At 47.7% G+C, this 23,694-nt stretch overlaps 1 protein-coding gene across 1 annotated transcript; it reads left to right on the plus strand.

Moving 5' to 3' along the window:
- Positions 1 to 472: 472 nt before the first annotated feature.
- rbbp8l (retinoblastoma binding protein 8-like) lies at positions 473 to 14,550 on the plus strand. The gene is made up of 16 exons (XM_068750011.1): positions 473 to 482; positions 594 to 709; positions 9,036 to 9,123; positions 9,232 to 9,274; positions 9,803 to 9,898; positions 11,392 to 11,504; positions 11,718 to 11,793; positions 11,828 to 11,868; positions 11,936 to 12,076; positions 12,176 to 12,219; positions 12,542 to 12,627; positions 12,803 to 13,451; positions 13,537 to 13,627; positions 13,706 to 13,770; positions 13,901 to 14,042; positions 14,164 to 14,550. The coding sequence occupies exons 1-16, from the start codon at positions 473 to 475 to the stop codon at positions 14,229 to 14,231; spliced, it is 1,869 nt and encodes a 622-aa protein (XP_068606112.1). The 3' UTR covers positions 14,232 to 14,550.
- The last annotated feature ends 9,144 nt before the right edge of the window (positions 14,551 to 23,694 follow it).

A 23,694-nucleotide genomic window follows, 5' to 3' on the forward strand; every position in this document is an offset into this window, starting at 1 on the left:
CCGCTGTGGGTGGCCCGGCCCGGACCGGGCCAGCTCCTGGTGCTGTCTGGCTCCGCTACAGAGAGCGCTCTTCACAGGTCGTCTGGCGCTGTGTCCTTCTGTTCTGATGAAAGCGTCGCCAAGGCAACAATACCAAACCAGCCCGGGTAAAGTTAAACGTTTCCCAGATGGGGGTTCTCTTTTGACACTTGAAAGACATGTTGACTTTGTGTCTTCTTTAAGTGTAATGAGGTACAGTACCATAATGAGGTACAGTACTATAATGAGGTACATAACAGTACCATATACTTGACACGTTTATTTCAGTTTATTTATTGAAACATTCAGGAAATTGATAAAACCCACATCTTGTTTCTGCTTCCATGGACGGCTCCGGTTCCTCGAGGACATGTGACTGACCCCCCCCCCCCCCCCCCCCGGCTCTGCGGCTACTCCCCTCAGTATACAGAATGTACGCATCTCTTTTGGAGCGATGCCTCAAGGTGAGACAGTGGCAGCTCGGAAACCTCCATCCCTGGAGTTTGATGATAAAGTCCATTTAAGGAGCTCGTATTTTGTCTCTTCAGGCCCTGCACATGTCCATGATTGTCCAGGAGACATACTAAAGAGGCCATGTGTCAATCAACAGGAGGACATGTTGGTGGAGTCACGCCTCCTACCTTTGTCTGTGGAGTTCTCCCCCAGCAGAGAAGGGCGGAGCCGGGTCCTGGTACCGGGATGCTCAGGTGACAGAAACCGAGCGTGTAATCAGTGTCCAATGAGGACGCACTGAGGAGACACAGATTTACGTCCTTGTCCATTCGAAGCTCCTTAATGCCTCTCTCCCAGAGGCGCGCTGCTCGCCTCCCCAGGAAGGAGCTGCACAAACATTTATGCAGCCGTATTTTACAGGCCCGCTGCAGTGTCTTGTAAATCTGTCCGGTGCTTTGATGCCTTATCTGTGTGTGTGTGTGTGTGTGTGTGTGTGTGTGTGTGTGTGTGTGTGTGTGTGTGTGTAGGTGTGAAGCTCTTGCTGCTCATAATCAATCAAAACACTTTACAGCGTTACAGAATTGTGTTTCTAATCTAGATTACAGCTGACAGTGTTTATACAGAGCAAGAACAGAAAACAAGTTGATCGCCAATGATTGATCGGCGATGATTGATCGGCGATGATTGATCGGCGATGATTGATCGGCGATGATTGGGCTCACCAAACCTCACATGTGCCCCTTCACGTAAACCTGAATCAGCCGAACTGGGATTTAGGTTCTGATGATTCGAATGTTGCGCCTTCTTTTCCTTTAGGATAAGATTAATTGGATATAAACTTAAATTAGAAGATCACTCAGAGCACAGACCTCCCACAAGCAGCTCGTTCCCCTCCTAACTGGATCTACACCGTCCACATGGTGATCTGGATCAGCACCAAAAGGTTCTAGATCGTTCTTGGTATCTTTATTCACCAACCATTAAAAGTCAAAGTGAATCAGAGCTGATGTGTATTTCAACAGATGTTTGAATCCATAAATGGTTTAATGTTAAAATCTAATATTTGTTCCTGACCTGGATCAGAACCAGGAGACGTGTTTCATGGTGGTTCAGATCGGACCCCTTTATGACTCTGATTCTTGGTGAGTGAATTAAATGCAGATTTTACAAGATAGGATTTTTAAAAGCCTTCCATTAAATGGGAAAATCCAGATGTTTTTGGCTCCAGACGGGAATCCGGATCGCTCTCAGAATGTAATGGGATCTAAGTTAGACCAAGAACCATCTTCAGATGTTACTTTTAATCCAGATCCATCCAGCAGTCTTTCAGTAATCCTGCTAACAGACAGCATCAAAAAGAGGACCTCCTTGTTGGAGGAAAATATTCAATCTGCGCTAATTTTGCACCGGTTGTGATCGGCGCCCCGCTGCCATCGCGCCTCCTCAACACATTTGTTAAATGATGTTTATGTAATGGAGAGACGGTGATTTACAAGCCTGTGAGTGTTTTAGTGATGGCTGCTGCAGGTCAAGGTAATGATCATAAATAAGACGTACAGGAAGGAGGAGGAGGGTGAGGGAGAACGAACAAGTGACAAAGGCTGGATGAAGATCATAACAAGTCTCAGGACGGGTTCAAATTCCTCCAGCTCGCATGCAGTCAATTCTAGCACTCCAAATGCTTGCATTAACCTAAAAAGTCAACCATGGAGTTGATGGCGACTTCGCATGGAGGTGGAAACACCTGCTAATACCCGGGTAGTGGTGTAAAAGAGCACGCTAGTTCCGGAGGAACCCTGAACTGGCTAGGAGAAGCTTGGGTCGCTGTGATAACCAGCAGAAGGCCTTTGGGTTCTTTTACACTTGAGCTAGCTGCTAGCAGCAGCCTTCAATACGAACCCTTCAGCTAAAGTTCCGAATTCTATCGTTGCTGTAACGTCGACCCTTTTCTGTCGTGCTACACTGTTAAGCCTCGATCCACGACCGTAGCGTCTATGCCCGGCGTTACGGTAATAATGCACTGCCATTACCGGGAACCGGCGCGGGTGCTCACCATCCGGGGGTAAAGGGTTAAGCTTGGGAAGGTGTAGGTCAGGATCTCCATTTGCATGATGGATGCTGCATGATCTTTAGGGTCTCCAGCAGGTGGTGCTATGAGTTAGAATTCCCCAGGACTCAGATCCGGTCCATCTTTAGCATTGATCTGGAGCTGATGAGCAGGCTAGGACACCGAGGCGCTGCTTGTGGATGCTATCAGTACTGCACCAGCTGCATCACAAGACGCGCTGATACTATGAGAAGATCCAGCTATTAGCTTTAGCATCACACACAAACTGAGAGGTCTCACCAGGATGTTGCTGCAGTGGGCCTTTTTAGAAGAGAGACAGTCTGGCCAATCACAAATAATATACGTCCCTTTTAACATCAGAACAGAGAACGTCAGCTGGTGCTGACTCGTTGTGGTCGACAGCAATAAAGACCCTAAACTGTAGGTTCGAGTTAGCGCTCGGTGCTACTGCAGTAGCACTAGCAAAAATTCTAAAAACTATTTTGAATTCAGCGCGTTTATGTCCTTTTGCACATTAGAGGCATCGAATAATCCCCGAATAATATTGTACTTTTGCTAGATGGACATTTTGATCAGATAAATATTTGTACATACATTTGCAGTACAGAACGTCAACTGTCGGAGTAAAACACATGAAATGCAAACTGAGTGTATGATCCCAGACACACTCACACACTCACACACACTCACACACACACACACACTCACACACAGGGCTAAGGTCCAAGCCGTTGTGCTGGAAGCCCTTGAGACGGGCTCACCCTGTGAAATACATACGTGTTCTGATAGGATTGTGTGTTTCCTGTTTGTTCGTGCTCCTCCTGAACTGGCTGGAGATTTGACAAACGGGTTGGAAGCATTCACTGCAAGGAAAATAAATGTGGCCGATCCCGTTTGCAGCGGGTCTGTGTGTGGAGTCTGTTCCTTCTGGCCAGCGTGAGGCGAGGGAGGGACGCCGGACCGTGACAGACTGCAGGCTGGACCTTTCACCAGCCTGTAACCTTGAACAGGTCGCCCACTCAAGTTCCCAAACCACCCATACGGCTCACCCGTGTGCACGTGACCTCCCCGCAGTGATGATTACGGCCGCTGCCTTGGAGTCAGAGATCACGAAGGACTCAAAGCGTCAGCAGACACGATGCTGCTGCAGAGCTCAGGAAGGCCCTCAAGTGGACGAACGGTGACGTTACACCACGTGAAAGCTCAGGAAGGCCCTCGAGTGGACAAATGCCAACGTTAAACAACGTGAAAGCTCAGGAAGGCCCTCAAGTGGACGAACGCCGACGTTACACCACGTGAAAGCTTTGAATTCCACTCGATTTGAAAAAGACAAGTGATGTTCAAAAGTTAGAAACCTTGATTTGACCGAATCCACCTCAGCAGCGAGAAAATATAAAGCTGCTTGATATATTTATACTGCAAATAGTTCTGTACTCACCACGTTTAAAATGTCACATCTGGAAATATGAGATTATTTTTGTTTCAAAAGTATTTTTTATAGCATTTAAGCCCCTTTTCTGTCTCAGTGAATTTCAGAATTCCACACTGCTGTGTTCAGACGTGGTGGAGCGATGACGTAGCACGAAGTTAATCTGCCTCTGTGTGGGCGAGGTAATCCGAGCGTCTCCGCTCTTTGTTTGGGAAGCCGTTTCAGCCTCACGCATTCTTTCCTCTGCCCTCACTGTGTCTGTTCTCAACATGTACATCAGGTGAGAAAGACGAAAAGGCATTTCTGAAACCACCTGAAGGGAGAAGCGGCTGACTGACTGAGAGAATCTTGGTCCGTGTTTAGGTATCCACATTAGGAATAGCTTCCTGATGTAACAGTCCTGATGTAATCCCATGAGCCCATATTGACCAGATTGGACTAGATGAGATTCTCTACTTTGAGTACGTCTTAATGTTCCTCGATGATGGAAGTTAGGAGACGTCCCTGGTCAATGTTCGCTACCTGACATACAGACATAGAGAACAATTCCTTACCCTCCCGTTATAAACCAGAAGGGCAGCAACGAATAATGTCGCAGCTGGGGGGCCAACATAGGTTAGTCCATTGTTTCTGGAGTCTCATTTAGGTCTGAAACCTTGTCTTCAGGGGGTTTTGGTGACGGCCCACTTTCAATCCAGCACCTTATTTTCTCTTCTGCAGGTGATTTATTGGAACTTCATGAGTCCGAGGCCTTTTCAGTGGTGAATGTAGAGAAGTTCAGGATGCTTTGGGATCTCTGTGCTAATCTGGGCATCCCAGCAGTGAACAAAATACCTCTGTCACAGCCACGCTCGGACTCTGGCGCATATTATTCTGTATAAAACTCCTGAAATCTGCCATTAATTTCACTTTGTGCTGCATTCATCATCCTCAAGCTTGCTATTTCCAGGACTAGAGTTTATTTGCCTTCTCCCCATTCATGATACCTTTTTTAAGTCTTAAAAGGGAGTTTTAGATTCGTGAAGTGATTATCACGTTGTTTTCGAGCTCTTTTATTCATTACGTTGTATATTCAAGATTTCAGATTCCGTGTGACCTACTTCTCCCACATAGGTCCTCTTGATACCTTCTGTATCAGAAGTTAAAGTGCATTTCGATAAACTTTGACCGTGCACCATCACCTGCAGGGCTTTATTTATTAAAAGCTGTCGGACTGCTTCTTGGAATATCCAGCTTTAGGCTCCATTTGAAAATGGTACCATACAAAACTGTGACATTTTAAGTGACACCAACTCATTTCCAAAGAAGAGTAGCAAGGTTTCAGAAGGTTAACTAAAGATGTTAGCTGAGATAACTTATACGCTGAGTTATCAAATGTGACTTGAGAATGCTGTGATGCATCGTCCTCCTCCTGGGAGGAGGTTCCATCATGGCCTGAGTTATAACTATAATGTTATAATATCCTCCTGACACCCAGCCAGCTAGCATGTCCTCTGTAGTGGACATTTGTCTATTACAGAGGACGCATGTCAGCGGGCTGGGTATCAGGAGGATATAGATGTCTGTTGTACTTAATTAGCCTGTTAGCCTGAGCTAGCATCTACCTAGCTTTGCTGTGTCACCCTCCTCTCATCCTTGAGGAGGATGCATCCCTTTCATGAATGTTGTTTTCATGTCTAAATATTGAGATGATACAGATTTTTCTGATTTTTTTCAGTACCTTCTTTCCGTCTATTCCTTGTAGCTTCACTGTCCCCCCTGGGACCTTCTCATTTACACACATGTACTCTGTTTTACTCCTGCTCACCTTCATTCCTCTCTTTTCTAGAGCAGACCTCCACTTCTCTAGATTCTCCTCTACCTGCAGATCACAATGTCATCTGCAAACATCATATTCCAAGGAGCTTCCTGTCTCACCTCATCTGTTAGTCTATCCATCACCATGGCAAACAAAAAGGGGCTCAGAGCTGATCCCTGGTGCATCCCACCTCTACACTAAACTCCCCTGTTACTCCTACTGCACACTTCACTGCTGTCGTACAACTGTCATACATGTCCTGAACTACTCTGACATACTTCTCTGCCACTCCAGACGTCCTCATGCAGTACTACAGTCCTCTCTGGATACCCTGTCCTAGGCTTTCTCTAGATACAAAGACACAATGCAGCTCCTTCTGACCTTCCCTGTACTTCTACATTGCTAGCCTCAATGCTAACATTGCGTCTGTGGTACTCTTCCTTAGCATAAAGCCACACTGCTGTAAATACTTACTCCTGTCCTTAGTCTCGCCTCAACCACCACTATAGCTTGTAAATGTAATTTTGTTGTGTGTTTGAACTGAGTGCATGCATAATGACATAAGATTTAAGATCTCTTTGTTATTGATTTATTTGTCTTAGTGGTCATTTTGTCTAATAATTGTGTGCAGTCCTTTCAGAGGCTGGACATTGGACAGTCACGTTTCCATAACCCAATATCTGCACCTGATGATGATGATGAATATATTTATTAGATAGAATGTTACAGTACAAGTACAGTCACACAGTAGCATGTATTACAGTACAAATAAAGTCAAACATCCTTTCTAAGAGGAGCATTTCAAAAAAGCCCTTGCGGTCTTGTTTCCGTTGAAAGTTCTTAGTACATAAATCATCGACATTTAACAATACAAATAAAAATAAAACCAATATTCAATTACTCAATTGATGATTGAATGATTTTACACCACCGAGGCAAAATGACAATAAATTACATAAATTACATAAATTACAAGCGTTTCTCTATCTTCTCGTGTTTTCCTGTTTTGCATCAGAGAATTCTTTTGTCCGTCGTCTAACAATGGTCTCTGCGTTGGATTTAGGGTTAGGTTACTTGGCTGCAGAAGTCTGAGCTCTGTCCTCATCCTCTTTGACCGTGATTATTATGATGATGATGATGATGATGATGCTATCTTAACCTAACCAAGCCAGTTAAGAGAAATGTAGCTCAGGGATCAGTGTGCTGATGAGCACAAGCAGTCGGCAGGTTTGCTGTACAGCTGGATGAAACACTCAGCTGCCTGCCGTCGCTCTGTCCAACCGTCCAGTGGCTGAATAGTCACTCAGCAACAGTTCATCAAATCCAAACGTACAGGCACAAGACGGAAACAGTCCTTGTTATTATGCTTTGACAATCACAAACTTTATTGGTCCTAAACATGTATTTGCCACTATAAGTCTTAACTTGTCTTCTCCGTGCCTCCTGACTGCAATAATGCACTGCAGTTTTTTTCTCTGGACCTTCCTCAGTGGGTTTGCCACTCTATCCCCACAGGGCCATATAGAGCCGGTTGAGCTGGTTATGTGGAATTTCAGCAGAACAGGAATATCAAGGGAGAACTTGCCCAGGCCTCTGTGTTTGTGTTCCTCAAGGGGACGACTGCTCTGACCGGTTTTTTGGGGTGGAGAAATGACAGAAGGGAGGGTGTGGGCCGTTTTTTTTTCCCCTTCACCTCATTCTCCTCTTTTTCTCTTCATTACCGCACATTTTATTGCTGTGTCGATGTGACTTAGTCCATCTGTGAGGTGTCAGCAGCAGAACCGCGTCCGGTAAGGCGTCGCCGGCTGTACGAGGTGAGTGACGGCTCCGCTCCATGCTCAGATTTACAAGACAGGTGACAGGTGAGAAGCATGCTGCAGGGCTCAGGAGCAGCTGCCACACATGTTGCTGGAGAATATCCTCAGTGCTGCTTATTAAAAATAAGGGTTAGGGTTAGAGTTAGGCCTTAGACGAAGCAATCACTCGCACAGCACCTTCAGGGTTCACCTTGAGAGTGAAGGTTTTAATATGACGACTTGTGTCATATCATCATTTGCCAGATAGTTGACTCAACCTTCGAATGATCGCTCCGTATTGAAGCCACGCTAGCTGGTCAGTAGAGGGATCAGGACGACTGAAAGCAAAGCTAGCCTCTCGTTTCAGAGCAGCATCAGCTGTTACTGTGACAGCAGTAAGAGAGTTCCGGACGCCTTCCCTCACAGCTCGGCTCTGGTTTCGGTCAAACAGCAAAGCTCCCGTCGATGGGAGGTGTTTGAGAAAGGCACAGCAAACGCTGCAGTGTGTGTGTGTGTGTGAATAATAATCACTTTTGAGATCGGTTTCTAGAGCCGGGTCTAAACTCAGGCGAAGCTCAGTGTTGGGAAATTAAACAACATGACATCACTGGTGACATCATTGAAGAGACTGACAGAGATTAGCGTAAAGCTACGCGTTTTGCTTTAACAGAGAGTTCGAAGATTCAATAGCAAATCCCACACACATGCACACACACACACACACGCACACACACATGCACACACACTTTCACAGTATGCAGAATGTAGAAATTGGACAGGTATTGTAACGTCTTTGTCGCCGGGACGTCCCGGTCAGCTGTTACCGGGCTCAAACGGCAGCGTTGTAGCATTGGGGGCATCCAGGAGGTACATCTCAGGTGAAAAGCCACAGCCTCAGACTTTGAACGCTGCGGAGGCAGGCAGGTTTTGTCCCGTTCTGAGGATCTGAACCGCCACTTGCCAGACGTATCCTGACATGTCGAGACAACCTCGGCCACACTGATCGAAACGCGAAATGGTTTTCAATGTGCGTATGTGTGCACTGACGCACTGGTGGTGTGTCTGCAGAGAGCAGAATGCAGGCTAACGTGGTTAGCCCCTCGCACTGAGATTTTCAATCATGGCTCGCATGTCATTCTGTAACAGCTCGACACAAACACTTCCTGCACAAACTCAGGCTGCGTTTCACAGCAGCGACACACAAACTGCAGATGGAAGCCTCAGACCTGGCGCGACCGGTTCAACTAGTTTCCGTCATCCTTGATATAGCAACAAAATGTGTTCATACATTTGTGTAAATGGGAAATGGGTTGCCATTGAAGTGTATGGCGCAGATACACAACAAAGTCCTTAGGCTGTAACGATCAAAAAGCAAATCACTCTGGCAGTTTAGAGTCTAAAAGCATGAAATGTGTTTCTACTTTATCCGATCATGTGTGTGAAAACATCTTCTGTCGCTCTATTGATGAACAGTGGAAGTCAAAGACGATCAACATCGCGATGGAGTGCTTCAACAGCCTGCTCCTTCGACTGCGAGAGGTCCATGAGCGAGAAGTGGAGGGTAAGCATCATGAATGAAAAGTAACATTAGCATGAAGGGGTAAAAAACTACAAACATGAAGACTGGACTTCAAACATTCCCTTGACTAGGTTTGTTTTTGACTTCCAGGGTGGCAGATTAAAATCCAAGAGCTGTCCAACAAGAAGGGATGGTGAGTGTGTTCAATAACTCCCGACGGTCTGGGGATGATCGTGTTTAGACGACATTGACAAGATATTCGGGTTTAGTGGCACACAAGTTTTGATTCTGTGGAGGCGTGTTCAGGCCTGAAATTGATGACGACCAGCGAGGCAGGCGAGCTGGCCCTGCTCCACCTGGCCCCGTTTGCCTGGGCGCCATGGTGTGTGAAGACACAAATTATATTTTACTGTTGTTGCAGGGACGCTCATGTTGTAACATGTTCTTCAGCGCGGAGCTGAGTCACAAACCTTTGATTCACTTCTCACCAGAACTGATAAATATAAAATGAGGGCAAAACTTTGGATTAGATAGAAGAGAGGAACAATCATCTGGTTACCATCAAAACACCCCTTTAATCTGGATCAAGGAGCTGATTAGCTAATTCACAACTAACTAAACATATTTCACAGCAACTGAATAGATTTCAAAGCATAACATCAACCCATTTGATTGATGTCGTGTGTTTACATTTTGGGGTATTTGTGTGTGTGTCCAATAGTGATACAAAGCGAATGGAGGAACTGTTCACCAAAAACCAGCAGATGAAAGAACATCAGAAAATACTTACAGAGAACATCAAGACGCTGGAGAACAGGTATGTAATGATGATGGTTGTTAGGTAACGGTAACATTGTTATACTGTAATGACTATGGTTGTTAGGTAACAATAATGTTGATGGACTCTAATGATGATGGTTGTTAGGTAACGGTAATGTTGTTGTCATGTAATGATGATTGTTGTTAGGTAACAGTAATGTTGTTGTCATGTAATGATGATTGTTGTTAGGTAACAGTAACGTTGTTGTCATGTAATGATGATGGTTGTTAGGTAACAGTAACAATGTTGTCATGTAATGATGATTGTTGTTAGGTAACAGTAACAATGTTGTCATGTAATGATGATGGTTGTTAGGTAACAGTAACGTTGACGGACTGTAATGATGATGGTTGTTAGGTAACAGTAACGTTGTTGTCATGTAATGATGATGGTTGTTAGGTAACAGTAACAATGTTGTCATGTAATGATGATGTTGTTAGGTAACAGTAACGTTGTTGTCATGTAATGATGATGGTTGTTAGGTAACAGTAACGTTGTTGTCATGTAATGATGATGGTTGTTAGGTAACAGTAATGTTGTTGTCATGTAATGATGATGGTTGTTAGGTAACAGTAATGTTGTTGTCATGTAATGTTTAAGTCAGCTGTGAAGATGTGACGTTAACGACTGTTATTGTAACCTCAGGAGAGCCTGAATATCTGTACCCCCTTCCTCGCATTGTGCCGTATCACAACTAACTAAACGTACTTCACAGCTACTGAATAGAATTAAAAGCATCACATCAACCCATTGATGTGATATGATGGGTTCATATTGGAGAACCCCTTGAGCGCCCCCTACAGACCTAGATGTTCTGTAAGAAGATGCTCTCTGTCCGAGTAAAATGTCAATAACTGGATGGACTGTAGTTTGAGAGGAAGAGGTCAGCGTTTATCATGTAATTTAATCAAAAACACGAACAAAGTTTTCCAAATGCACCCGAAAGTACAGAGGAGTAATATAGTAGACGTTTTATTAATTGTACAGGGCTTTCAACAAATCAAAGAAAAAAAGTATCATTGATTGAAGGGCGTCAATTTCCGAATCTGGAGGCTGCTAAACCCTGAACTAAAATCAACACGAACTGGGTGAGTGCATTCACCCCAGCCCAGCAAAGAACACAGGCAACTAGGACTGGTAAACCTGAGTGTGGGCCAGCAGAGGCTACGGGAGCTCAGCCTTCTGAACAGATAGTGCTTTCACCCGATTCTCACAGCACATTATTATGGCTCTTCCATGTTCCTTGATCTGCTTTTGTCCACATCCTAAAGGTGTTGCTAGTGATCATGTTCTAGTCCACAGTGTCTGTGTCTGTTTGCTTCACATCCTTCTCTCATCACAACATCTACTGCTTAAGTGAATGTTTAAACTCGCAGAGTGGTGTGTTGAGTGTCTGAATGTACCCGAGTCTAAGGTATTTTCAATTGTGCGTAGTTATTCGGTTTGGCCCCTACATTCTGAGTAATATTTCTTTGCTGCTGCTTGTGTAGGCTGAGGGCCGGGCTGTGTGACAGATGCACCGTGACTCAGGAGGTTGCCAAGAGAAGACAGCAGGAATTTGACGCTTCCCAGATACAGAACCTCCAGCACATCTCTTTAATGGGTATTCTGTCGGTTTCATGGTGCAGGCATCCATCACTTATCACTTATCAGTCGGGCAGCTTCTACTCCTTTCATTCATTGTCACATTGTCTTTTTGCTTTGATATTTGTTTCTCTGAAAACTTCCATCCATATTCTTCTTTGTACTAAGCGAACTATTTAAAGACACCTTTGTTGCCAAGGGCTCTGAGTGTTTCTTGTTTTCTGTGAGGTAGCGGCAGAAATGAACAACCTGAAAAAGGAGAACAAGAGGCTTAGAGACGAGATCAAACTCATCAAAGCAGCACTCCAGTGAGTCTCTGGTATCTCTTCACGTCTTCTGCAGGAGGCTCAATGCACACCCTGGACACAACAATCTTTCTGCGTGTTCTTTCTGCATTCATGTTTAGCGGCGGCCACATTGACCGCTCTTCCACCAGCAGCACCAACACAGATGTCAAACTCAACAGCTCCCCTGATCTTTCACCCTCCTGCAAGCCGATGGCGCTCATCTCCATGGCAACCAGCGCGGCCAGTGACCAGCCAGCAGATGGTGATGTTGTAGTGAAAACTGAGGCAGACCAAAGAAGTGAACGTGAGAATCAACTGGCTTCGTTTCGGGTCATTATTCGGTTGTCCTTGCTTCCTGTCCTCGGTTTACATGAGTTCCTGCTTTCTGTTTCGGATCACGCAGAAACTGAACACAGACAATGGAGCGGCATTAACAGGAGCCACTATGTAAGTATCTCAATCAATATTCAGCTACACCCTTTTACAATTTCTGTGGTGCAGTGTCACCATTATTTTTTTTGCTGGCTACTCTGTGTGGCACTGAAGAGCCTGCAGACGACAGTCCTCAATGAAGAAAGACAAAAAAGCCCAAACATCCTGCCCAATCTGCTGCAGAGTTGGGGAGTCCCGACCCAACGCAGTCTACATGTCTATAAGGAGTGTTTGAACCTTCTCCTGGCGAGCATTAGCATTAGCTTTTAGAGATATGACTTTACTTTGTTGCTTTACTGTATGTGATGGCTGCTTGTCTTACCTGCTGCCCTAACAGGATTTATATAAGCCTCTCTCTACTCTTGTATTACCATCATCCGCCTGGAAGACAGAACATAATGGAACCCGTGTCGGAGAACGGAGGTGAGACAAAGGAGCGTGAACCTGTGGTGTGCCATTGTGGTTCTGTTTTGATGAATTCTGTGAATTGATTTTAGATCCTTCCTGGAAGAGCCTGCTAGCAGTTAGCAGTGCAGGTCGATGGTGAACCGCAGACCAGCCGGGCCAGATCTTAAGTCTCTATCTGTTTTTCTGTTAGATCTCACAGTCTTGAGGGCCTTGACCAACAACCCTCCATCCCTCCTCAAGCACTTCTTCTAATGAACCCTCCTTCATCTGCCAGTGGAGAAATGAACCTCAGCCGACATATAGTCCATGCTCCGGTTCCCTGCCGTCCTCAACCAGTCAAGACCAGCCCTCTTGCTCTTCCGTGGCAATCTTCTGTAGTGACCAACCTCATGTTGCAACCGTCTCCTAAAGCAAACCAGCCACGCTTTCCCAACATGATCACAGCAGGCCAACATGGTGGCCCTCGAAGGCAGAATTTAGGATCCCTCTGGCACAAGCCAGGCCCCCCTAAGCTCAATGCTGTGGAGCCAACTGTACTGTTCAGGTTGAGAGGTCTGTCGGAGCACATGGAGTATCAAACCAACCCCAAAGCTGAAAGGGTCTCTGGAGAAGGACTTCAAGAGGTTAACGATGGACCCCTGGATCTGTCAGATCGGGGAAATTCCAAATCCAGCCAGTCCCCAAGAGATTATTCAACCTTCGCCTTAAAAGGTATAGACAAGGTGCAGGACAGCCCTGAGAAGGCACAGAAGACAAACCCATCTGCACATGAGCCATCATCATCACCACATTGTGTCAAACAACACAAGGAAGAGGCCACCGGCGACCTTAAGCAAAAGGTAGTTTTAGGCCTTTTGAAAAAACTTCAAACTTCAGAAAGAATTGGCAAACATGATTCATGGTATGATGATCTTGACATGACAGGTAGACGATGGGCAAGAGGAGCAAGGGAATGGAAAGACAGAGCAAAGCAGCGAGAAGAAGGTTCCTGTCCTGACTATATCCTTACGTCCAGGTAAAGGATGAATCTTGGTGTGTTGGCATACATATATTTACTGGCAACTAATATACTCTTGTTTCTTCTCTGGAACAGTAGTGGTGCTGGAAACTCTGAATTCTGCTCTGCAAAAGCAAGAGTCTTCCTCCTCCAATGAGAAGGTAACTCCAGCCAGCAAGTAGACACAGATTTCTTCTGCTCTCTCCTTTGGCTTCACTGCTTTCTTCTTCTTGTGTGAGATATTCCCTTTGATCTGTTGAGAAGTCTCGCGCTTCCTCTGTGTCGTCACAGTCGTCGCCGTCAGCTGTGACACTAAGCAGCGGGGAAGAGCAGGACAAAGAAGACCGCCTGTCAGGGCAGGAAAGGAACCAGTGCTACAAGAGGAAGAGGCCGTTTGAGCGGACAGAGGCCGACAGAGACAGAAGCACAGACAGTAGGTAGCCGTTTGAGTTTCCGAGCCTTTCACGTCTTTAGTTCTTCCTTTCCTCTCCTTTGGGTTGATATCCGATATCCCTCTTTTCAAACTACTCTTACAATGTCACGTTTTTCCTCAGACATCCAGCAGGAGAGGAAAATAAAGATCACAATGAGAGCCGGGGACAAGAGCCCAAACCTGCATTAACGGTTTTGGCCACTTGGGGGCAGCACAACGCTGACGCAGCATCCAGAAGGCAGAAAGCTAAACGGTTGATATCTCGTGACTCAGATATGCCTTCCAAGGAGTTTTAGCATCATTCTCTTTCATCATCTTCCATCTCTGTGTAACCGGATGATTGGGGTTAATTGGGCAGGCAGGTGTGGGAGGGAGCACCTGTGGCCCGTTTACCACTGATTGGGGGGGCTGCGTATATAGGTGCTTCCCCTCCCTCGTTCCGGTGTCCTCATTTACGTTTTCCCCGTCTCGAAGGCAGGTTGGCCGTATGGACTGTCACTGCCGTGTCTCTCCTTTTCTTTTGTTAGTTTTGTTTTTAGAGTGTAAATAAATGTTTTGAATCCCTAATGCCGTGCCGGTCATCACTGTGAGCGGACCTGTGGGTGGGGAAACCCGCTAAAACGAGTTTGGGACCAACGGAACAAATTAAATACATCTTTAGGTTGCAAGTCCTAAAGTGGCCTTGTCGGCAAAGGTCGGACAGTTTGGCCCCATATTCCCGACGCTACATTTTGGCGTTGTCGGCAGGATCACAATCCAGCACGGCATCGGTAGGGTTTTTTTGTTTTGTTTCTTTTTCTATTTTTTTGAGACAAGGCAGTGGCTTTGGCTGCAGACGACCCTTCCGTGAACCCTGGGGGGATGCAGCCCAGGCGAGGCCGGAGTGTGGACATCGGCATGGCAGCGTGGCTGGATCGGCGTCTGGAGCGGCGTTTGAATCGGCGTCTGGATGGGCGTGGCCGGAGTCAGCATGGCCGGATCGGCGTGGCTGGAATCGACGTGGCTGGATCGACGTGGCTGGATTGGCGTGGCGGGATCGGCGTGGCTGTGTCCGATGCCCCTCGGAGGACGGGGAACGACCGGGCGAGGCTCAGCGCGAGAGCCAGACATTTGGGGGAGTCACCAGCGGGATGAACAGACTGAGGGTCATTCCGGCTGTTCTTCTGGGGCCGAATATTGTGGCGTACGCGGGTGTATTTGGGGCTCAGACGCTGACCTTTGGGTGATGCCCGGTTTTTGACTGTTTTTTTAGGAAGCCGTTTTGTTTTTATATTATGATTTATCGGTGGGGCACCGATAACTCGGAGGGGGGGAGGAATGTAACCGGGTGATTGGGGTTAATTGGGCAGGCAGGTGTGGGAGGGAGCACCTGTGGCCCGTTTACCACTGATTGGGGGGGGGGGCGTATATAGGTGCTTCCCCTCCCTCGTTCCAAGTCCTCATTTACGTTTTCCCCGTCTCGAAGGCAGGTTGGCCGTATGGACTGTCACTGCCGTGTCTCTCCTTGTCTTTTGTTAGTTTTGTTTTTAGGGTGTAAATAAATGTTTTGAATTCCTAATGCCGTGCTGGTCGTCCCTGTGAGCGGACCTGCGGGTGGGGAAACCCGCTAAAGTGAGCTGGGGACCAAAAGGAAAAACTATATCTTTAGGGGCAGGTCCTAAAGTGGCGTTGTTGGCGACCGTCGATTAGCCCCGTATTCTCCACGTCACATTTTGGCGTTGTCGGCAGGATCACAATCCAGCACGGCATCGGTAGGGTTTTTTGTTTCTTTTTTATTTTTTTGAGACAAGGCAGTGGCTTTGGCTGCAGGCGACCCTTCCATGGATCCTGGGGGACGACCGCCAGGACGCTCCAGTGGTGGAGCAGGAACTGTGGGACCATGGGGGCCGGGATCGCAGCTTCTGGCAGCTGCGGGTCGTCGGCGAGTGGAGGGGGATGCAGCCCAGGCGAGGCCGGAGCGTGGACATCGGCATGGCAGCGTGGCTGGATCGGCGTCTGGAGTGACGTTTGGATCGGCGTCTGGATGGGCGGGGCCGGGATCGGCGTGGCCGGATTGGCGTGGCCGGAATCGGCGTGGCCGGAATCGGCGTGGCTGGATCGACGTGGCTGGATCGGCGTGGCGGGATCGGCGCGGCTGTGGCTGATGCCCCGCGGAGGACGGGGAATGACCGGGCGAGGCTCAGCGCGAGAGCCAGACATTTGGGGGAGTCACCAGCGGGAAGAGCAGACTGAGGGTCATTCCAGCTGTTCTTTTGGGGCTGCATTTTGTGGCGTACGCTGGTGTATTTGGGGCTCAGGCGCTGAACTTCGGATGACGCCCGGTTTTTGACTGTTTTTTTAGAAAACTGTTTTTGTTTTTGTATTATGATTTATCGGTGGGGCACCGATAACTCGGAGGGGGGGAGGAATGTAACCGGATGATTGGGGTTAATTGGGCAGGCAGGTGTGGGAGGGAGCACCTGTGGCCCGTTTACCACTGATTGGGGGGGCGGCGTATATAGGTGCTTCCCCTCCCTCGTTCCGGTGTCCTCATTTACGTTTTCCCCGTCTCGAAGGCAGGTTGGCCGTATGGACTGTCACTGCCGTGTCTCTCCTTTTCTTTTGTTAGTCTTGTTTTTAGAGTGTAAATAAATGTTTTGAATTCCTAATGCCGTGCTGGTCATCCCTGTGAGCGGACCTGCGGGTGGGGAAACCCGCTAAAGCGAGCTGGGGACCAAAAGGAAAAACTATATCTTTAGGGGCAGGTCCTAAAGTGGCGTTGTTGGCGACCGTCGATTAGCCCCGTATTCACCACGTCACATTTATTTTGGTTTGACTCTATTGAACGTACATTTTCATCCAGAGCAGGATCTAAATCCTGATTGAGGAATGTCATTTATTTTTCTTCGAAATTGTGAAATAGGGTATTTTTTCCCATTCGTTGAATCTTCCTGCCCAAAATCTCACAATGACGGACAATTTAGCAGAATAATTCCCCAAATTGATTGTTTTTGGGAGTGGGGAGAACCCGGAGAAAACCCATGCACGAGAACATACAAAATCCACACAGAAAGGAACTGAGCCTAGTAACTTCTTCCATTGAGATAAGAGTACTACGCCCAGTGCCACAATACAGCCCCCCCCCTATATTTGTTGATATTAAACAACAAATATTGGAACAATTTCCACATCAATTGATTTAAAGTTGGGGCATTTTTCATTTTTTCTTTTAAAATCGGTTTAAAAGAGAGCACACTGTGGAACAATAGGGAAACTATTAGGTAACCAGAAAAGCCTATCAAGGGCCTGGTTCCCGCCTATCCACGGTGATGTCACTGCTTTCAGTAAAGCCTCCAGAGTGGCAGATGAAGATCCAGTGGGGCAGATGTCTGTCGGGCTGAGCCATTATTTACAGCGACTGAATAGACATTCCTGTATTTTATTTTGTTTTCATAAAATGAATTCTAGTCATTAAAAATGTTGCAGAATATCTTTGATGCAATTTTGGTATTGAAGCTCTGGATCTGGATGCGGGGGGGGGGGAGCGACTTTCATAGCATCATTATTTGTATTATTTCTTTAGCGTTTTGCCCTGAAAGGATGGAACTGCTGAGGGCATAGCATGTGGGGTGGGGGAGGGCATCCAGGGAAGGGCTGTGGGTGGAATGGAGCCCACAACCCATCCGCATGAGGACTGGACCCTCACCCTGAAACAGCAACAAGGTCCAACACATTTAGCGTTTTGGTTCGAGAATGTTGAACGAAGCCACCTTGAAGTGTCCAGATTCTGATTCTGATTCTGACCTTCTGAGAGAGAGGGGTCGCCAGAAACTAGCTTCATGCTCTGAGAGCTCACCAGAAACTAGCTCCATGCTCTGAGAGCTCACCAGAAACTAGCTCCATGCTCTGAGAGCTCACCATAAACTAGCTCCATGCTCTGAGCGCTCACCAGAAACTAGCTCCATGCTCTGAGCGCTCACCAGAAACTAGCTTCATGCTCTGAGAGCTCACCATAAACTAGCTTCATGCTCTGAGCGCTCACCAGAAACTAGCTCCATGCTCTGAGAGCTCACCAGAAACTAGCTCCATGCTCTGAGAGCTCACCAGAAACTAGCTCCATGCTCTGAGAGCTCACCAGAAACTAGCTTCATGCTCTGAGAGCTCACCAGAAACTAGCTTCATGCTCTGAGAGCTCACCAGAAACTAGCTCCATGCTCTGAGAGCTCACCAGAAACTAGCTTCATGCTCTGAGAGCTCACCAGAAACTAGCTCCATGCTCTGAGAGCTCACCAGAAACTAGCTTCATGCTCTGAGAGCTCACCAGAAACTAGCTCCATGCTCTTTCTACTTGTTTGAGATACATTTAGCAGAATGTCCGATTTTCTGTCTGTAGGTTCTGTACAGTTTCATTATCTGGCCTGATTTTCACTGCTATTTTAATCCCCCAGCCCCGCCCCTTCCCTCAGCATCTGTGTCCAAATTAAGAACGAAGAGTGAAGAATGTTCCTCTTCTTGGTTTTAGAATGCTCAATCTGCAAGTTCTTACTTTCTCTTCTCAGCTGTGACAGATTGCGGGAAGTTGAGGACCGGTTTTCTTTTCATGAGCATGACCTTATCAATAGGTACAATCAGCTGCCCTCAGTGAGAATGTTGCTCTGTGTGAAGACCTGTGCAGTTCCATGAAGATCTGGGTCCATTGTCCTTCCCATTTATGTCTCTCTGTCCATTAGGATGTGATCAAACTTGTTCATCTTCTTTTGCAGTTTGCTAATCAGTAACTCTTTGAAACCAGATTATTGTGATGCTTCTGATGCTGGAATAAAGTTCCGTTCTCACACTGTAAATGATTCCACTTTCCTTTTTCATACCGTAACACATTTACTCCTCATGTCCTCTTCGTGGATGTTCTGGGATTACAAGAACCTTTGGTTCTGCATCTCATCAAGACAGCTGAAAGTCCTGAACTACTGGCTCAGGAAGACCCGATCGACCACAATCTGAGCAGCTGATTCATAATAATCGCACAGCGAGCGCTCCTGTGGACATGTCCGGAGCGGAATGCAAAAAATGGACTCAACTTCCCTGTTTGTGTTCATGGTCTTGGCCGTTGAAGCAGATTTGGATTCTGATACTGAATCTTAAGGACCACTGACAAGCAGATGATGCTAATGATGTTTGTGCTGCTAATGCGGTGACAGGGGGTTGTTTTACCAGTTAGTACTGGTCAACCAATTTACCCGTTAGCTATGAATTCCCGCTCAAGGACTATTCTTAGATTTAATCTTGCGTCATGACACAATCCAAGTACAAGAAGATGTGAGATTACAAAATGATCATGCACAGCCTTCTTAAACTGAAGTGTCCGCTGTAGCCTCTAAGCTGTAGCCATTACCTCACATCCTGTGTGAGGACAGTGGACATGCTCAAGCACCTTCAGCCGAGCTCAATGAGAACTCTGTGTACCTCAGGACTCACACAGAAATGTTGACATCACGTTCCGTCAGCAGTGAGTACTTGCTGATCTTGTGCACCTTTGAACTTGTGACACTTCCTCAATTGTGGCATCCACTAGTGCTTTTAGGAGACAACAGTTCCACAGTGAAGACCACTTGAAGGCAGGTTCGTTATGCTTTAAAACAAGTCTTCTTTGGGTGTTCATGAGAATGCTATAATGTTTTGCTGTGACATTCCACTAGTGGAATTAGTCCTGGATGTCCAGCCAGCCATCCATTGTGCACTGCTTATCTGGGTCCGGGTCGTGGAGGCAACAGTCTTTCAGCAGGGATTTCCAGACGTCCTTGTCCCCAAACACCTTCTCTAGCTCTTGCGGGGGAATCCAGAGGAGTTCTCAGGCCAGCCGAGAGACATAGTCTCTCCAGTGTAACCTATAGATCTTCTCTGAGACTTCCTCCCAGTCGGACATGCCCAAAACACCTGCCCAGGGAGAGGTCCAGAAGGCCACCTCAGCTGACTCCTCTCGATGTGGAGGGGCAGCGGCTCTACTCAGAGCTCCTCCCTGGTCACTGAGCTCCTCCCCCTGTCTCTAAGGGTGCACCAAGCCACCCTGCGGAGGAAACTCATTTCTGGGATCTTGTCCTTTCAGTCTTGACCCAGAGCTCATGACCAGAGGTGAGAGTAGGAACGTAGATCGACCGGTATATTTGGAGCTTCTCTATTCGGCTCAGCTCCTTCTTCACCACGACGGACCGATACAACGACTGCATCACAGCAGCTGCTGCACCGATCAGTCTGTCAATCTGACGCTCCATCCGTCCCTTATTTCTGAGCAAGAACACAGGATACTTGAACTCCTCCACTTGAGGCAAAGACTCTCCACCCACCTGGAGAGAGCAGACAACCTTTTTCTGGTCAAGAACCATGGCCTCGGATTTGGAGGTGCCGATTTATGGGTGGCTGTGGCTCAGTTGGCAGAGCTGGTCTCGCTGATAGGCCAGAGGTTCAACTATTGGTCTGATCCTCCTCTCCAGCAACCTGGGATATACTTTCCCCGGGAGACTTAGGAGTGTGATCCCCCTGTAGTTGGAGCACACGCTTCGGTCCCCCTTCTTGAAATAGAGAACCCCCACCCCGGGCTACCAGTCCAGAGGCACTGTCTCCCACCACCATGCGATATCAGAGACGTGTCAACCAAGACAGTCCCCACACATCCAGAGACTTATGTCCTTCATAGCAAATCACTTTGCTCTTTGTGGATTAAATGTAAAGAGAACAGGAAGTTTAAGGCAGGACCTGAGTCAACAATAAATCCTTTGTAAATGAAAGTTCAAACAAGTCAAGTCAAAGTCTTAAACTGTGACTTGACTCAACATAATGAAAGAAACGTCGCACCATTTCAAAGCGGAGGGCTCAGGCGGGACCTGGCGTATTGTTCCCTGACACGATCGCATGTTTTCTCCAGCGTCTGTTTATCTGTGGCTCGTCAGGCCTGAATAAAACCGAGGGCCAAACACTGGGGCAGCAGGGAGCTCCGGACCACGCCCCGCAGCATCTGCTCATCTGAGGCTGTGTATCGCTGTTTAACCTCTAATCCTCCTGTTTCCAGCTACATTTGAGCGTTCTCTGATCTCTCTCATTTCATTCTCATCCCCATCTGCCGACACTCCATCCTTACCTCCGTCTGGGATCCGGAAGGGTTCTAATCCTGAATGCTGATTAAGGATTACAGACGAGGAGCCGTGTGATTTGGGACTGAGCCCCCCTGTGTCAATCCGGGGAGGATGCGCTGATCATTGTAAGTGTAAACCCGTTCTTTGACCACTAGTGGGCGCTGCCGAGTCAACCTCGTCTCACTGAGACACTGGGAAACACAAAGAGCAGTCAATCGGTAATCCATTTCATGGTAGGAGTGCTCAAGTCACCTTTGAACTTTGAACTACTTCCTATCAACTTCCACCGCAGAGTTGACAGTGACGTGGCAGTTTTTCTTTTCATGGGAAGACACTTGTTGAAGTGCCCTGAGCCCACCCACAAGGCCGTTAGACAACTCCCGGTTCCTCTTCTCTTCTGAGGCTCCAACTTCCTCATACATGTCCGGGACGCTGCGTTCTGGCGCTGCGTCCGCATCCCCGACCCGACCCGACGAGATAAGCGGCTGCGACGGGATGGAGCTGAGTCTCCGTTAGAGGCACGAGGATTACTCTTCACGCGGTCCCCGCAGTCTAGATCATAAACCACCGCGGGAGCCATCACCGGAGAGCCCGCAGGAGCCCGCAGGAGCCCGCGGGAGCCCGCACGGAGCCCGCACGGAGCCCGCACGGAGCCCGCAGGAGCGGTAAGTGTCTTCTTGTCAAACTGATGTCTCTGGAAGTTGAGGTTTTAAGAAGGACATGAAAGACTGGAAGGAGATCAATAAAGTAAAGGTGGAAGGATGTGTCCAAAGAAGACTCAACAACTTCCAGATGTCCTCTGAATGAACTGGGGGGACAGACTTTTGTCTTTTGTCTCATGTCTTTATGAACGCTGCGCGCCATTTCCCGAGGCGAGGACTCTTCACTTAGTGCTTCATTGAACTTGCGTGTTATTTTTAGACCAGACCGCACTTTATCGTGCCTCGACACACAATGTCTCTGTGGAGAACGCTTTCTGGACGTGACGTCATGACGTCTTGCTGCAGCATCAGCCTGTTCTTCCCCAGATGTTGTAACTGGAAACGCAGCGATTGCAGCTGCGAGTTCTGGGATGACGCAACGCTTCATCCCAGATGGACGAGCAGAAGGGACAGAAACTAACGTGACTTTCTTTATGAAAACGCTGCAAAGACGCGGTTCTTGCCTCCGTAAGCATAACGAGTATCGCGTGAATAGATCTGCACGACTGTCGGTCAGGTTATGATCAATCCCAATTATTGTTTGTTCTCTAAAATGTACAAAAGTAGTGCAAATAGCTCATCGAAATCAAATTGAATTGAATAATTATGAATATAAAGCCTCAAGGCAACACTTGTCTTCTTTTGTCCATCAGTCACTCAAATCTGAAAAACATTTGACACCATATAAAAGACAGCGAAATATTGACTGGAGAGTTGTATCTATATTTGCATTGATTAAATATCAAAGTAGTCAAAGTAGTGATTTTCATCCAACATGGAGGTTTCAGTCCAGCCGCAACAAAAGCTGGTAGCCGGAGGCACAACGTTAAAGATGCCCTCCCTCCCTCCCTCCCTCCCCCCTTCCTTCCTTCCTCCCTCCCTCCCTCCCTCCCCTCTTCCTTCCTCCCCCCTTCCTTCCTTCCTCCCTCCCTCCCTCCCTCCCCTCTTCCTTCCTCCCCCCTTCCTTCCTTCCTCCCTCCCTCCCTCCCCCCTTCCTTCCTCCCTCCCTCCCTCCCTCCCCTCTTCCTTCCTCCCCCCTTCCTTCCTTCCTCCATCCATCCCTCCCTCCCTCCCTTCCTTCCTTCCTTCCTCCATCCATCCCTCCCTTCCTTCCTTCCTTCCTCCCTTCCTCCCAGCCTCCCTTCCTCCCTCCCACCCCCCTCCTCCCTCCCACCCCCCTCCTTCCTCCCTCCCTCCCTCCCACCCCCCTTCCTTCCTTCCTTCCTTCCTCCCACCCTCCCGCTCTTTCTTCCTTCCTTCCTCCCTCCCACCCCCTTTCTCCCTCCCTCCCTCCCCCCTTCCTTCCTTCCTCCCTCACTTCCTTCCTCCCACCCTCCCTCTCTTCCTTCCTTCCTCCCTCCTTTCCTTCCTCCCTCCCTCCCTCCCTTCCTTGTCCCAGGCTACCTGGTAATGTTTCTGACCAGGAGCACACTAAGCGATGGACATGGCGATGAACCGTTACAACCACGAAGGTCTTTGGTGTTGAATGTCCAGCCTGGTGGTTGTGTGGCCTCTTGTGTCCCTGTGTCCTGTTGGACACTTGTCCCTGTGTCCTGCTGGACACTTGTCCCTGTGTCCTGACAGCATGCTGTTAGGGTTGTAGATGTATGACTGTATGCACTAATGTGAACATCAAGTCATGTTTGTGTGTTGTTGTTGTTGTCGGCGCTACAGTGAGTGAACGTGCTGCTGCAACGTTTCCAGGAGGGTCGTTGATGCCGAGTGGACGATGAAGTTGGTTTCAGGCTGCAGTCGCCGCTGATGTTGCTCAATGACTGCTTTTCATTGGCTGGTGGCCGTCAATGTGCTGCAGTATTTGAATTTGTCCTCCAGACAGCGTGCGCT

Source organism: Brachionichthys hirsutus, chromosome 2 (genome assembly GCF_040956055.1).
Source record: "Brachionichthys hirsutus isolate HB-005 chromosome 2, CSIRO-AGI_Bhir_v1, whole genome shotgun sequence".
NCBI classification, from domain to species: domain Eukaryota; kingdom Metazoa; phylum Chordata; class Actinopteri; order Lophiiformes; family Brachionichthyidae; genus Brachionichthys; species Brachionichthys hirsutus.

Excerpts from the sequence above, each read along its gene's own strand:
- rbbp8l (XM_068750011.1), top strand. Across the intron at positions 11,869-11,935 it reads ACACAACAATCTTTCTGCGT|ATGTCAAACTCAACAGCTCC; the intron begins GTTCTTTCTGCA and ends GCACCAACACAG. Across the intron at positions 12,077-12,175 it reads GGCAGACCAAAGAAGTGAAC|AAACTGAACACAGACAATGG; the intron begins GTGAGAATCAAC and ends CGGATCACGCAG.